At 63.2% G+C, this 13,616-nt stretch overlaps 1 protein-coding gene across 1 annotated transcript in view; it reads right to left on the bottom strand.

Moving 5' to 3' along the window:
- Positions 1-13,616, bottom strand: part of HSPG2 (heparan sulfate proteoglycan 2) — a gene marked incomplete at both ends in the record, with an annotated part of 38,256 nt that overhangs the window by 9,647 nt on the left and 14,993 nt on the right. The window contains 35 exons of the mRNA XM_080631007.1: positions 576-673; positions 758-953; positions 1,030-1,290; positions 2,783-2,962; positions 3,052-3,244; positions 3,334-3,515; positions 3,915-4,049; positions 4,124-4,267; positions 4,353-4,491; positions 4,566-4,717; positions 4,799-4,937; positions 5,026-5,177; positions 5,259-5,397; positions 5,483-5,634; positions 5,709-5,847; positions 6,020-6,171; positions 6,251-6,389; positions 6,940-7,097; positions 7,290-7,428; positions 7,610-7,761; positions 7,890-8,028; positions 8,154-8,308; positions 8,386-8,524; positions 8,617-8,762; positions 8,849-8,984; positions 9,069-9,211; positions 9,722-9,862; positions 9,952-10,074; positions 10,264-10,323; positions 10,801-10,981; positions 11,287-11,387; positions 11,460-11,570; positions 11,651-11,877; positions 13,256-13,342; positions 13,425-13,552. Coding sequence (XP_080487133.1) covers positions 576-673; positions 758-953; positions 1,030-1,290; positions 2,783-2,962; positions 3,052-3,244; positions 3,334-3,515; positions 3,915-4,049; positions 4,124-4,267; positions 4,353-4,491; positions 4,566-4,717; positions 4,799-4,937; positions 5,026-5,177; positions 5,259-5,397; positions 5,483-5,634; positions 5,709-5,847; positions 6,020-6,171; positions 6,251-6,389; positions 6,940-7,097; positions 7,290-7,428; positions 7,610-7,761; positions 7,890-8,028; positions 8,154-8,308; positions 8,386-8,524; positions 8,617-8,762; positions 8,849-8,984; positions 9,069-9,211; positions 9,722-9,862; positions 9,952-10,074; positions 10,264-10,323; positions 10,801-10,981; positions 11,287-11,387; positions 11,460-11,570; positions 11,651-11,877; positions 13,256-13,342; positions 13,425-13,552 — 5,158 coding nt within the window. The remainder of the gene's footprint in view (positions 1-575; positions 674-757; positions 954-1,029; positions 1,291-2,782; positions 2,963-3,051; positions 3,245-3,333; positions 3,516-3,914; positions 4,050-4,123; positions 4,268-4,352; positions 4,492-4,565; positions 4,718-4,798; positions 4,938-5,025; positions 5,178-5,258; positions 5,398-5,482; positions 5,635-5,708; positions 5,848-6,019; positions 6,172-6,250; positions 6,390-6,939; positions 7,098-7,289; positions 7,429-7,609; positions 7,762-7,889; positions 8,029-8,153; positions 8,309-8,385; positions 8,525-8,616; positions 8,763-8,848; positions 8,985-9,068; positions 9,212-9,721; positions 9,863-9,951; positions 10,075-10,263; positions 10,324-10,800; positions 10,982-11,286; positions 11,388-11,459; positions 11,571-11,650; positions 11,878-13,255; positions 13,343-13,424; positions 13,553-13,616) is intronic.

Genomic DNA, 13,616 nt, shown 5'->3' with positions numbered 1-13,616 from the left:
AGATGGGGAGAAGTGGGGTGCTTGAGAGCATGGGGGGCCACTGGGTTGGCTGTGACATGGGGAGAGGTTGGGGGTGTTGGGGTACTCATGGGTGTAGGGAGAGATGGGGAGTACTGGGATGCCTGTGGGAATGGGGAGAGATTGAGGGTATTGGGGTGCCAATAGGCAAAGGGAGAGATTTGGGGTATCAGGGTGTCAGTGGTATATGGAGAGATTGGGGCTATTGGGGTATCTATGGGTGTAGGGAGAGATGGGGGGTACCAGGGTGCCCAGGGATGTGGGGAGATGGGGGGGGGATATTGGGGAACAGGAAGAAGAAATTGGGGGTACCAGGGTGCCAATGGCCATGGGGAGATGGGGGTACAGGGGTGCCCATGAGTGTGGGGAGAGATATTGGGGTGCCCATGGCAAGAGGAAGACATGGGAGGTACCAGGGTGCCAACGGGCATGGGGAGATGAAGGGTACCAGGATGCTCATGGATGTGAGGAGAGATGGGGGGTACCAGGGTGCCCATGCTCATGGGGGCCAGGTCGGGGGGTGCCCGTGTCCCCCAGTCCATGGGGGCTGCTCCTACCCTGCATGGTGAGGGTGGCCCTGTCCTCCGCCTGCCCGCCCGGGGCGCTGGCCCGGCACACGTAGACCCCCTGCGCGCCCCACGCCAGCTCCGGTATCCTATGGGACACAGGCGGGCGGTGGGACACAGCCGGGAGGTGGGACCCCATGGGGGGAACCCCGCGCTCCATCCCTGCTCCTCACCTCAGCACCCCGTCCCGCACACTGTGGTTGGGGGGCAGCTCCCCACCATCCTTCAACCACTCCAGGTGCACCCGGGGGTCCCCGGAGACAGCGCAAGCGAATTCAGCGGTGCCACCAATGCCCCTGACGAGGCTCCCCGGTGTCACCCGCACCACCAAGGGACCGCCGATGGCATCCCCACCGTCACCAGCATCACCTGGGCGGGATGCAAAGCCTTGATGGCACTGGTGGCACCGCGGAGGTGGCACCGGCGGCTGGGGGACAGGGCTCACCATGGACGGCCACGCGGGAGAAGGCCTCGGCGGTGCCCACGCGGTTGGTGACACGGCAGCGGTAGGTGCCGGCATCGGCCGGCAGCACGGGGCTGATGCGCAGGAGGCCGGCGCGGTGGCTGGTGCGTGCCGAGAGGCTGCCATTGAGCTTGTCCCATGCGTAGAGCAGCGGTGGCGTGCCATGGGCCAGGCACTGCACCTGCAGCGCGTCACCGGCGCGCACCGCGGTGTCCTCCGGCAGGCTGGTGGCGTATGGTGGTGCTGCGGGGGTGGACGGTACTGTGAGCATCCCAGTACCGTGTGTACCCAGGTACCATGAGCACCCCATGGCAGCCAGGATGGGGTAAGGGATAGGGCAAGGAGGGCATTGGTGGGAGGGGGTGGTGGAGATGGAGGTGGGCATGTGTTGGGATGGACAAGAGATGGATGGATCCATGAGGATGGGATGGATGGAGAACCCTTAGAAAAGATGGAGACATGGGCATGTGTTGAGATGGACAAGAGATAGGGGATCCATGAGGAAGGGGTAGATGGAGAACCCTGAGTGAAGATGGAGAGATGGGCATGTGCTGGGATGGACAAGAGATGGACGGATCCATTAGGAAAGGGATGGATGGAGGGGTGTGAGAGGAGATGGGGAGATGGATGTGAGGCAGGATGGTTGAGTGATGAATCCATAAGGAAGAGTTGGACAGATGGATGAGTTTGAAAGGAGGTGGAGAGAAGGGCATGTGCGGGGATGAATGAGATGGATGCAGAAGGGATGGATACAGGGGTGTGGTAAGAGATGGAGAGATGGGTGTGAGCTGGGAGGGTTGATGGATGAATCCATCAGGAAGGGGTGGATGGAGGAGTTTGAAAGGAAATGGAGAGATAGGTGTGTGCTGGGATGGGTGCATGAGGAAGGGATGAATGGATGAGTTAGGAGATAAAGAGGTGAGCATGTGCTAGGATGGATGAGAGATGGATGAATCCACAAGGAAATGATGGATTGAGTAGTTTGAGAGGAGGTGGAGAGACGGATGTGAGCTGGGATAGTTGAATGATGGACGAATCCACAAAGAAGAGATGGATGGAGGGGTGTGAAAGAAATGGAGAGATGGGCACATGCTGGGATGGATGAGAGATGGATGAATCCATGAGGAAGAGGTGGATGGATGAGTTTGAGAGGAGATGGAAAGATGGGCGTGTGCTGGGATGAATGAGATGGATGGATGCACAAGGAAGGGATGGATGCTGGGATGTGAAAACAGTTGGAAATGGGTGTGAGGTGGGATGGTTGAGTGACAGATGAATCCACAAAGGAGAGGTAGATGAAGGAGTTAGAAGATTGAGAGAGGATGATGTGCTGGGATGGATGAGAGAGAAATGAATCCACCAGGAAGGAGTGGATGGAGGGTGTGAGAGGAGATGGAGAGATGAGTGTGAGCTGCAATGGATGAGTGACGGATAGATCCATGAATGGAAGAGGAGAGAGCAGTAGTACCCTGTGAGCACACAGGGATGGGACCAGCAGATGGACACATCCATGGGAAAGGCTGGATGACAGAGAGGCAATAGGAGGATGAGTGCCGGGATGGAGCCAGGATGGATGCACGAGGAAGGGCTATGGGATGGGATGGGATGGAGATGGCCACATGCTGAGAAAGGACAGAGAGGAGCCACAAATGGGTGATGGCAAGAGGCGGCAAAGGAGACAATGGAGACAGCCAGAAGGACCCAGGGGCTCCCCGACCCCCTGGCACCCCCTTACTCTCCACATCAAGGGTGACGAAGGCCTCGGTGGCACCGGCGGCACTGGTAGCGTTGCAGATGTACTGCCCCGAGTCCTGCTGCGCGGCGCGGGGGATCACCAGCGTCCCATTCACCACCCGGTGCTGCCACGGCAGCGGCGCCCGCAGCTTCGACCACTCAATGCGGGGCTCCGGGTCCCCTACGGGCAACACCAGCACCCGTCACCGCGGCATCAGGGCGCCGACCCCTCCATCCCCGCCACCCTCCTGCATCCACCCTCTGCTGTACCTCTGGCCGTGCAGTGCAGCGTGGCCGTGTCCCCGGCCACCACGGTGACAGCGGGAGGCACGGAGACCTCGGGGGCACCCGGATGCCGCTGCGTTGACTCCACGGTGACGTCCACCCGTGCCTGCGCCGAGCCCAGGGCGCTGTGCGCTGTGCAGATGTAGGTGCCGGCGTGCTCCGGCTTGGCTGGTGAGAGCTGGGCGGTGGGGACAGGGTGGTGGTGAGCACCGGGCACCCATCAGCACCCATCAGCACCCATCAGCACCCACCGGCACCCTCGCTGACCTGCAGGATGGCCTGGCTGTCCATGTGCAGCAGTGTCTGGTGCTCCACCTTCTGCCGGGAGCCCGGCCGGCTCCAGCGCACCAGCGGCCGCGGCTCGCCCCGGCCCAGGCACTCCAGGCTCAGGGATTTGCCCTCCTTCACCGACACGGGGCCTGGTGGCATCACCGACACCGTGGGGGCACCTGGAGGAGGAGGAGGAGGAGATCAGCGCGGGGATGGGGATGCCAGGACTAAGGATGATGGCGGGGCCTTGGGGACAACATCACTATGGGGTATCTGGAGCATGGGGAGGACATCAGCATAGGGATGGGGACACCACCATCGCAGGAGTATCTGGAGCCCATGGAGGACATGTGGATGGGGACACCACCATCCCAGGAGCACCTGAAGCATGGCCACGAGGATGGGGACACCATCAACCCAGAAGCATCTGGAGCACATGGGGGATACCGGTATGGGGACTGGAACAGGGATACCACCACCCTGGGGCACCTGGAGCCCATGAAGGACATAGGGATGGGGCTATCACCACCCCAGGGGCATCTGAAGCACATGGGGACAGGGACAGGGCCACCTCGCACCTTGCACCAGGAGGTTGACAACGCTGCTGGCAACACCAAAGCGGTTGGAGGCCACGCAGTGGTAGGCACCCTGGTTGCTCACGTGGGCACTGGTGATGGAGATGACGGAGCCATTGGCACTGATCTTCACATTGTCTGCGCAAGGAGGAGCCATCAACACCAGGGCCACCCTGGAGACGGCATCAGGGCCACCCTGGGCACCACCATACCTTGGAAATGTTGGCCAGGTCCCATCCGCCAAGTGATGTTGACGGGCCGGGCGCCGTCGTGGATGCGGCACTTGAAGGTGGCATCCTCACCCGGTGCCACCGCCATGCTGTGCGGGTCGATGGAGATGATGGGGCTCTGCAGGCCTGCAGGGACAACGGGAAACCACGAGGTCACCCACGTCCCTTGTACCAGCCCTGGCATCTTGCCTTGCCCCATGGCCGCACTCACGGTAGCTGGAGCTGTCCCGGGAGGTGACGGTGACGGTGACGGTGGCCTCGCGGGACACGCTGCCCGTGTCAGCCCGGCACACGTACTCCCCCGAATCGGCCACCGAGAGCTGGGACAGGCGCAGGCGCGACCCCGACATCTGGGGACACGATGGCAGGAGGTGGTGGCATCACCCACAGCCACTGTCCCCCGCCCCATCACATCCCCACATACCTGGTGCTTGGCCGGGAGGGACCCCCCGCGCTTGTACCAGGTGATGGTGGCCTGTCCCTGCCCGGCCACCACGCAGTCCAGGTCCAGGGTCTGTCCCTCGGTGACGGAGGATGCTGAGGACTCGATGCGGATGGGTGACGTGACACCGGTGGCTGTGGGGCAGGGTGAAGGGTGAACATCCCCACTGGTCCCCAGCACCGGCAGGGACCCGTCCCCTGAAGGGTGGCACTCACAGTGGGATGGGTTGGCTCCATCATCAATGGTGACCACGAGGGAGGTCTCCTGCGTGATGCCACCCGATGTCACCCTGCACACGTACTCCCCTGAATCGGCTGCTGTCACCTGGGGGATGCGCAGGCGGGAGCCCGACACCTCGAGGGGACAACGTGTGGACAAGTCAGCACCACAGAGCAGAGAACAGGGCAGATACAGCGTGACCCCCCCACCCCATGCACCCTACCTGGTGTCCGGCGGGCAGGGAGCCACCGCGCTTGTACCACGTCACGGTGCTGGGACCGGACCCTGCCACCACGCAGTTGAGGTCCAGGACCTGCCCCTCAGCGATGGCCGAGGACGAGGACTCGATGCGGAGGGGCTGGGAGGCCCCGGAGGCTGCAGAGGAACGGGGGGGGGGGGTTTGTCACCGGGGTGGCACCGGGTGTCCCCATGCGCTGCCCTCCTGCTCACACTCACGGTAATAGGTGCCGGCGCTGCTGGGCACGGTGACAATGACGGACGCCTCCTGCGTGGCGGTGCCCAGGGTCACCCTGCACACGTACTCCCCCGAATCGGCCACTGCCACCTGAGCGAGGCGCAGGCGGGTCCCCGATACCTGCGGAGGTGACAAGATGGGGACACATCAATGCGTGATGTGGGGCTGCTCCCCGCGGGGTGATGCCACCTCCCCGCTGCCCTACCTGGCTGTTGGGGGGCAGAGCCCCGCCGCGCCGGTACCAGGTGACGTGGGGGTGCCCCTGTCCTGCCACCATGCAGTTGAGGTCCAGGCTCTGTCCCTCGGTGACGGCAGCGGACGAGGTCTCAATCCTCACCGGGGGGGTGACGCCGACGGCTGAGGAGTCAATGGAGGAGTCAGCTCCATGTCCCCATCGTGTCCCCGTGTCACCTCCCACCCGTCCCTGGTACCGTAGGAGGAGCCGGCGCCGGTCTGGATGGTGACGATGAGGGACGTCTCGTGTGTGATGCCGCCCGATGTCACCCTGCACACGTACTCCCCCGAGTCGGCCGCTGTCACCTGCGGGATGCGCAGGCGGGTGCCCGACACCTGGGGGGGTGACACACGTGAGGAGGGGGACGCAAACCCCTCAAACCCCCCAAAAATCACTTTTCCACCCCAAAACGCTCCTTTGGGCTTGAACGGGGCCACCTGGGTTTGAATGGGGCCATGCATCAACCCCAACCAACCCCACTGGTGCCATCCCCTCCATGTCCCCTACCTGGTGCTTGGCCGGGAGGGCCCCCCCGCGCTTGTACCAGGTGACAGTGGCCTGTCCCTGCCCGGCCACGATGCAGTTGAGGTCCAGGCTCTGTCCCTCGGCCACGGAGGAGGACGAGGACTCGATGCGCACCGGGGGGGTGACACCAGCAGCTGGGGACAGCGATGGAAAAGTCACCCCAAGGCCTGTGCGTGGTGCCTTGGTCCCGTGTCCGCTCCGGTCCCCACTCACGGTAGGGGCTGGCCCCGCTGGGCTGGATGGTCACCACGATGGAGGTCTCCCTGGTGCTGGCCCCGCTGGTCACCCGGCACACGTACTCGCCCGAGTCGGCCGCTGTCACCTGCAGCAGCCGCAGCCGGGAGCCGGACACCTATGGGGAGGGGACACGGGGGTCACTGGGGCCACCAGTGCTTGCATGGGGCCATCTGGGATTGCACAAGGCCACTTGAGCTTCCACGGGCCACCTGGGTCCATGGGGTCCCTTGGTCTTCCATTGGCCACTTGGGCTTGAATGGGGCCACCTGGGTTTATATGGGGTCACCTGGTCTTCCATGGACCACCTGGACCTATATGAGGTTGCTTGGTCTTGTATGGGTAACATGGGCTTGCATGGGACCACCTGATATTCCATGGTCCACCTGGACTTGCATGGAGCCAACAGGAATTGAATGGGGCCACCAGGACTTATATGGGGTCACTTGCTCTTGCATGGGCAACCTGGGCTTGAATGGGGCCATTTGGACTTGCATGGGCAACCTGACCTTGTATGGGCCATCAGGGATTATATGGGGCCATTTGGTCTTGCATGGGCAACTTCACCTTGTATGGACCATCCAGGCTTATATGGGGCCACCAGGGCTTGCACGGGGCCATGGGTCAACCCCAACCACCCCCGTTGGTGCCATCCCCATGTCCCCTACCTGGTGCTTGGCCGGGAGGGACCCCCCGCGCTTGTACCAGGTGACAGTGGCCTGTGCGGGGCTGGCAATGACGCAGTTGAGGTCCAGGCTCTGTCCCTCGGCCACGGGGGATGACAAGGACGAGGACTCGATGCGCAGCGGGGTCGTGCTGCCTGCAGCTGGGGACCGAGATGGGTTACAGAGCACGGCCCCCACCATGCGTGACCCCCTAAGGGACACCAGGAGCCCGGGGATGGGCTCACACACGGGTGTCTTCCGCAGGGAATGATTCATCCCATACCCAAAGCCACCACAGGACAATGCCACCCCCCCATGGGCAACGTCCCCTGGCCCATCTGGTCCCCACTCACGGTAGGGGCTGGCCCCGCTGGGCTGGATGGTCACCACGATGGAGGTCTCCCTGGTGCTGGCCCCGCTGGTCACCCGGCACACGTACTCCCCCGAGTCGGCCGCTGTCACCTGCAGCAGCCGCAGCCGGGAGCCGGACACCTATGGGGAGGGGACACGGGGGTCACTGGGGGTATTTGGGCTTCTATGGGGCTGCTGGGGCTTGTATGGGGCCATCTGGGCTTCCATGGGCTACTTTGGGCTTGTGTGGGGCCACGAGAGCTTGATGGGGTCATTGGTGAACCCCAACCACCCCCGCTGGTGCCATCCCCATGTCCCCTACCTGGTGCTTGGCCGGGAGGGACCCCCCGCGCTTGTACCAGGTGACAGTGGCCTGTGCGGGGCTGGCGATGACACAGTTGAGGTCCAGGCTCTGTCCCTCAGCCACAGCAGAGGATGGGGTCTCGATGCGCAGCGGGGTCGTGCTGCCCGGAGCTGGGGACCGAGACAAGAGGGTGACACCAGTGACAACAGCAGCTCCGCACCAGCACATGAGCCATGGTCAGTGCCGCGGCGCATGGGGACCCCCCTCTGGCACTGTCACCCCTCCGGTCCCCGCTCACGGTAGGGGCTGGCCCCGCTGGGCTGGATGGTCACCATCACCGCGCTCTCCTTGGTGCTGGCCCCGCTGGTCACCCGGCACACGTACTCCCCCGAGTCGGCCGCTGTCACCTGCAGCAGCCGCAGCCGGGAGCCGGACACCTATGGGGAGGGGACATGGGGGTCACTGGGGGTATTTGGGCTTCCACGGGGCCACCAGGGCTTGTATGGAGCCATGCATCAACCCCAACCAACCCCACTGGTGCCATCCTCCCCATGTCCCCTACCTGGTGCTTGGCTGGGAGGGATCCCCCGCGCTTGTACCAGGTGACAGTGGCCTGTCCCTGCCCGGCCACGATGCAGTTGAGGTCCAGGCTCTGTCCCTCGGCCACGGTGGATGAAGACGCATCGATGCGGATGGGGACACCTGAAGCTGGTGGCCCTGGGGGGAAGGACAGAGCCATGAGCCCCCATCTGCAACCAGCACATCCCTGCTGGTGCCACCGAGCCCAGTCTCACCATAGGATGAGCCAGATCCAGCCACGACGGTGACGGTGACGGATGCCTCCCGGATGGTGGTCCCCATGCTCGCCCGGCACACGTACTCCCCTGAGTCAGCCGCTGTGACATGGGGGACACGGAGCCGGGACCCTGAAACCTGCGGTTGGGGACATGCGTTGGTGTCACACAGCGGGGCACAGGGCAGGATGTGGGGTGCTGCCGGTGCCGCCGGTGCTGCCGGTGCCATACCTGGTGCCCAGCAGGCAGGGAGCCACCACGCTTATACCACGTCACGGTGGTGGCGCCGGCTCCAGCCACCACACAGTCAAGGTCCAGGGTCTGCCCCTCGGTGACGGATGGGGATGAGGACTCGATGCGCACAGGCGGTGCTGACCCTGCATGGGGGAAAAGGGGGGACACGGGTGGGTGGTGGCCCCCCAGAACCACCCCAAACCCCACTGATGCTCCTCACCCTCCTCACCTGGCACCACCACCACGTTGATGGCAGCGCGAGCCATGCCCGCGGCGCTGGTGCCCACACAGAGGTAGATACCCCCATCGGCCTCTGTCACGGTGGGGATGACCAGCGTGGCGATGTCACCGTGTTCGGTGCGGGACTGCGGCACAAGGGTGGGTGTGAGCAGCACCCACGGTGCACACACAGCCCCAGGAGCACCCTAGGGTGCCAGTGCCCAGCTCACCTGCGGCGGCAGGGTGCCCCCCTGCTTCTCCCAGGTGATGGTGGCGGTGGGTGACCCCGAGACCCGGCAGTAGAGCCGCACCGTGGAGCCCTCCTGCACCTCCGTCTGCTCCGGGCTCACCTGCACCTGCGGTGCGCCGGCGTCTGTAGGGACAGGAGGGGACGGGGGTGATGGGAGTGATGGGAGTGATGAGGATGATGGGGACAACAGGGGATGAAGGGGAGGATGGAGGTGATGGGGGTTGTGGGGATGATGGGGACAATGAGGGGTGGTGGGGACGATGGGGGGTGACAGAGATGATGGTGGTGACAGGGATGATGGCGACAATGGGGATAACGGGAATGATGGGGATGTCTGGTGGATGATGGTGATGAGGGCAACGGATGATGGGAAATGACAGGGATGATGGTGATGGGCATGATGGGGGCGATGGGGACAATGGAGCTGACGGGAATGATGGAGATCAATGACAGGGATGATGGGGCCAAGGGGGGTGATGTAGGCGATAACAGTGATGAGGATGATGGTGGTGACAGGGATGATGGGGATGATGAGGATGACCGTGATGAGGGGGATGGCCAATGGAAGATGACAGGGATAATGAGGATAATGAGGATGATAGGGATAACCAGGACAACAGGGACAGCACTCACCTTGCACATGGAGGAAGGCCCGTGCCGTGTGCTGCCCGGCGCTGCTGCGCGCCCGGCACAGGTAGTGCCCCTCATCCGCGGGCTCCACGGCGCTGAACCGCAGCGTCCCCCCATGGACCACAGCCCGCGGCGGCAGCGCTCCTGAGAGGGGGGCACAGCCCGGTGTCACCCCCATCACCGCATCCCCGAGCCCGGTACCGCAGCGAGCCCCCATCCCCGCAGGCACCTACCGAGCCACTCGAGGGTGGGCAGGGGGCTGCCGGTGCCCACGCAGCGGAACTCTGCCGGCTGCCCCGGTGCCACACTCAGCTGCGCCGGCTCCACGGCGGCGGTGGGGGCTGCGGCGGTGCCGGCTGCGGTGACACCCGAGGGGGGGGCTCAGGGATGGCCGGGCCCCCCCCCATGGTGCTGGAGCGGTGGGAAGCGGGGTGGGGGGGGTGGCGTGGCGCGGTGCACAGTGGGGTGCACGGTGGAGCCCCAGCATGCAGTGGGTGGGGGGCAGCGCGTGGACCCCCCCCAGGCCCCTCCACACGGTGACTTACCCGGTCTGTGCCCCTCCATAAACTCAACGGGGCCATAAAACATCTGAGTCTTGGAGGGTGCTGCAAGAGGATGCGGGTGTCAGGGGAGCCCATCACCCGGGTGTCTGGGCACTGCCCTACCCCAGCACCCCAGCCTCTGAGAGCCAAGCATGTCCATCACCCCCATGTCTACATGGCGGGTCTGCCCATCACCCTGGCATCTGGGCACCGAGCTTGCCCATCACCCCAGTGCCTGGGCAGCCAGCAAGCCCATCATCCCGGCGTCTAGGCACCCACCATGCCCATCACCTTGGTGTCTACGCACCCACTGTGCCCGTCACCCTGGCATCTCGGCAACGAGCAGATCCATCACCCCAGTGTCTGGGCACCCAGAGAGCCCATCCCCTGGTGCCTGGGTGCCAAGCCTGTCACTCACCATGGCTTCATGGCACCAAACGCACCCAGCGTCTGGGTGCCCATCACGTGCTGGCATCTGCGTGCTGGCTGTGCCCATCACCCCGGTGCCTGGGCTCTAGGGTGCCCATCACCATGGCTCACCCTGCACGTAGAGCGTGGCGGTGCCCTCGTCCATATCCAACATGTTGGAGCCGGTGCAGATGTAGACGCCGGCGTCCTCGGGCCGCACGCGCCGCAGGGTCAGGATGCCATTGAAGTCCACGGCCCCGGCCGGCAGCGAGCCGTGGTTCTGCCGCGTCCACACCAGCGTGTAGGCAGGAGACTGGGGGGGACGGGACAGGGGCAGGCCTGAGGCCACCGGGATGGGCACGCGCAGGGGGCTGCTGGGGCTGCACACCCATCCGGGCACCCATGGAGCACCCAGTGTGTGCCATAGAGGTACACAGGCACTTGAGGGTGTTTGGGGGCCCACAGGACCGGCTGGGTACCCAAGGGTGTCCCTGAGTCCTGCACATCCCCATAGGCACCCAGAGGTGTTTCCATGCCCTGCACATCCCTATGGGCATCCAAAGGTGTCCCCATGCCCTGCACATCCCCATGGGCACCCAGGGGTGCCCCCACGCTCACCTTGCTCTTGGCGGTGCAGACGAAGGTGACGTCAGCCCCAGGCTTCACCCGCTGCACCCGCTTCTCCTCCACCGTGACGGTGATGGCTTTGCCAGGGGTCTCTGTGCCGAGACAGGAGAGTTCAGCCCCGCTCCCCCCGCACAGCGCGTGTCCCCTGGGTGACCGTGACCCACCGGTGACGATGACCTCGGCGCGGCTGGCGTTGCTGTGCCGCAGGTTGCGGCAGGAGCAGATGTAGACGCCGGCTTCGGAGGGCTGGATGCTGGCAAAGTGCAGCTCCTCACCTTGGGGGGGGGACACACACGTGTGTGACACTCCACATCCCCCCCCCCAGCCTTGGGGACACCCCAGTGCCACCCCATACCTTGCTGCCGGCTCTGGGCACCCTCGGGGAGGGGTCTCCCGTCTTCCCGTGCCCAGTGGTAGTAGAAGGGGGGGTCCCCGGTGGCCTGGCACCGCAAGGTGACGGCGCTGCCCTGAGCCACCGCGGTGCGCGGTGGGTGCACGCGGACGGCCAGCGGCACCGGAGGGCCCACCGGGACACAGCCCTGCCCGGGCACCGATGGGTCACCCACATAGCCGGGGGCGCAGCTGCGGGGACAAGGGGTGCGGAGGGGTTGAGGGGTGCATTGGGGTGCATATACTGGGGGGAATGGCATGGGGGTATATTGGGAGGGTTTATTGGGGTGAGTGTATCAGGGTTCATGTACTGGGGTGACTCTATTGGGTTGGGTATATTGGGGTGAGTGTATCAGGGTTCATATATTGGGGTGACCATTGGGTTGGGTATATTGGGGTGAGTGTATCAGGGTTCATATATTGGGGTGACTGTTGGGTTGGGTATATTGGGGTGAGTGTATCAGGGTTCATATATTGGGGTGACCATTGGGTTGGGTATATTGGGGTGAGTGTATCAGGGTTCATATATCGGGGTGACTCTATTGGGCTGGGTATATTGGGGTGAATATAACAGGGTTCATATATTGGGGTGACTCTATTGGGGTGGGTATATTTGGGTGAATATAACAGGGTTCATATATTGGGGTGACTCTATCGGGTTGGGTATATTGGGGTGAATATAACAGGGTTCATGTATTGGGGTGACTATTGGGGTGGGAATATTGGGGTGCCTATGTCAGGGTGAGCGCATTAGGGTGCATATATTGGGGTGCGCTCATAGGGATGGGTATATTGGGGTGGGTATATTGGGGTTCATGTTATTGGGGTGAGTATACTGAGATGGGTAGGTCAGGGTGGGTATATCAGGGTTCAAATATTGGGGTGAGGACATTAGGGTAGATATGTTGGGGTGCATATATCAGGCTGAACTCATAGAGGTGAGTATATTGGTGAGGGTATATCACAGTTCTTATCTTGGGGTGGGTCCAGAGGGGATATTGAGGGGCATATATTGGGGTGAGCTCATAGGGGTGGGTCTATCAGGGTGACTCTATTGGGTTGCGTATACTGCGGTGAGTATATCAGGGTTCAAATGTTGGGGTGAGTATATCAGGGTGGGTATATTGGGGTGAGCACTTTGGGGTGGGTATGTCGAGATGCACATATTGGGGTGAGTCCATCAGGTTGCGTGTATTGGGGTGAGCTCATAGGGGTGAGTATTTTGGGGTGGGTATATCAGGGTGAGTCCATCAGGGTGGGCTTACTGAGGTGAGTGCAGCAGGAGAACATTGGGGTGAGTATATTGGGGTGAGCACTTTAGGGTGGGTATTTTGGGGTTAGCCCATCAGGGTGGGTTTGGGGGTGGGTACATGGGGTGAGCCCATCAGGGTGGGTTTGGGGGTGGGTACATGGGGTGACCTCATCAGGATGGGGTTTGGGGGTGGGTACATGGGGTGACCCCATCAGGATGGGGTTTGGGGGTGGGTACATGGGGTGACCCCATCAGGGTGGGTTTGGGGGTGTGTTTTGGGGTGGGTCTATGGGATGTGTTTGGGGTGCCGATGCTCACCGCTCGCAGTACTGCCCGGTGTATCCCGGCTCACAGGCGGTGCAGCGGTACCCACCACCCTCCAAACTCTCACAGGTCCTGGAGAACCTGGATGGGGACACACGGACGAGATGGGGACACGTCCCCCCCCCAGCACCCCCAGCACCCCCAGCCCAGCAGCGGCACTCACTGGTTCTCGGGGTACGGGAGGGGACAGGCACAGGGCTGGCAGTCCTCAGGGGTACCGGCGGTAGCATCCCCATAGAACCCAGGGGCACATTGGTCACAGAAGTCCCCTGCTGTGTTGTGCAGGCATCCCTGGGGGGGAAACACACACACAGTGGGGGGGTCAGGGCTGGGTTGACACCCCCAGAACCCCCCA

Source organism: Psittacula echo (genome assembly GCF_963264785.1).
Source record: "Psittacula echo genome assembly, chromosome: 17".
NCBI lineage: Eukaryota > Metazoa > Chordata > Aves > Psittaciformes > Psittacidae > Psittacula > Psittacula echo.
The sequence above is the reverse complement of the archived record's forward strand: the minus strand, read 5'-3'. Positions and strand labels throughout refer to the sequence as shown.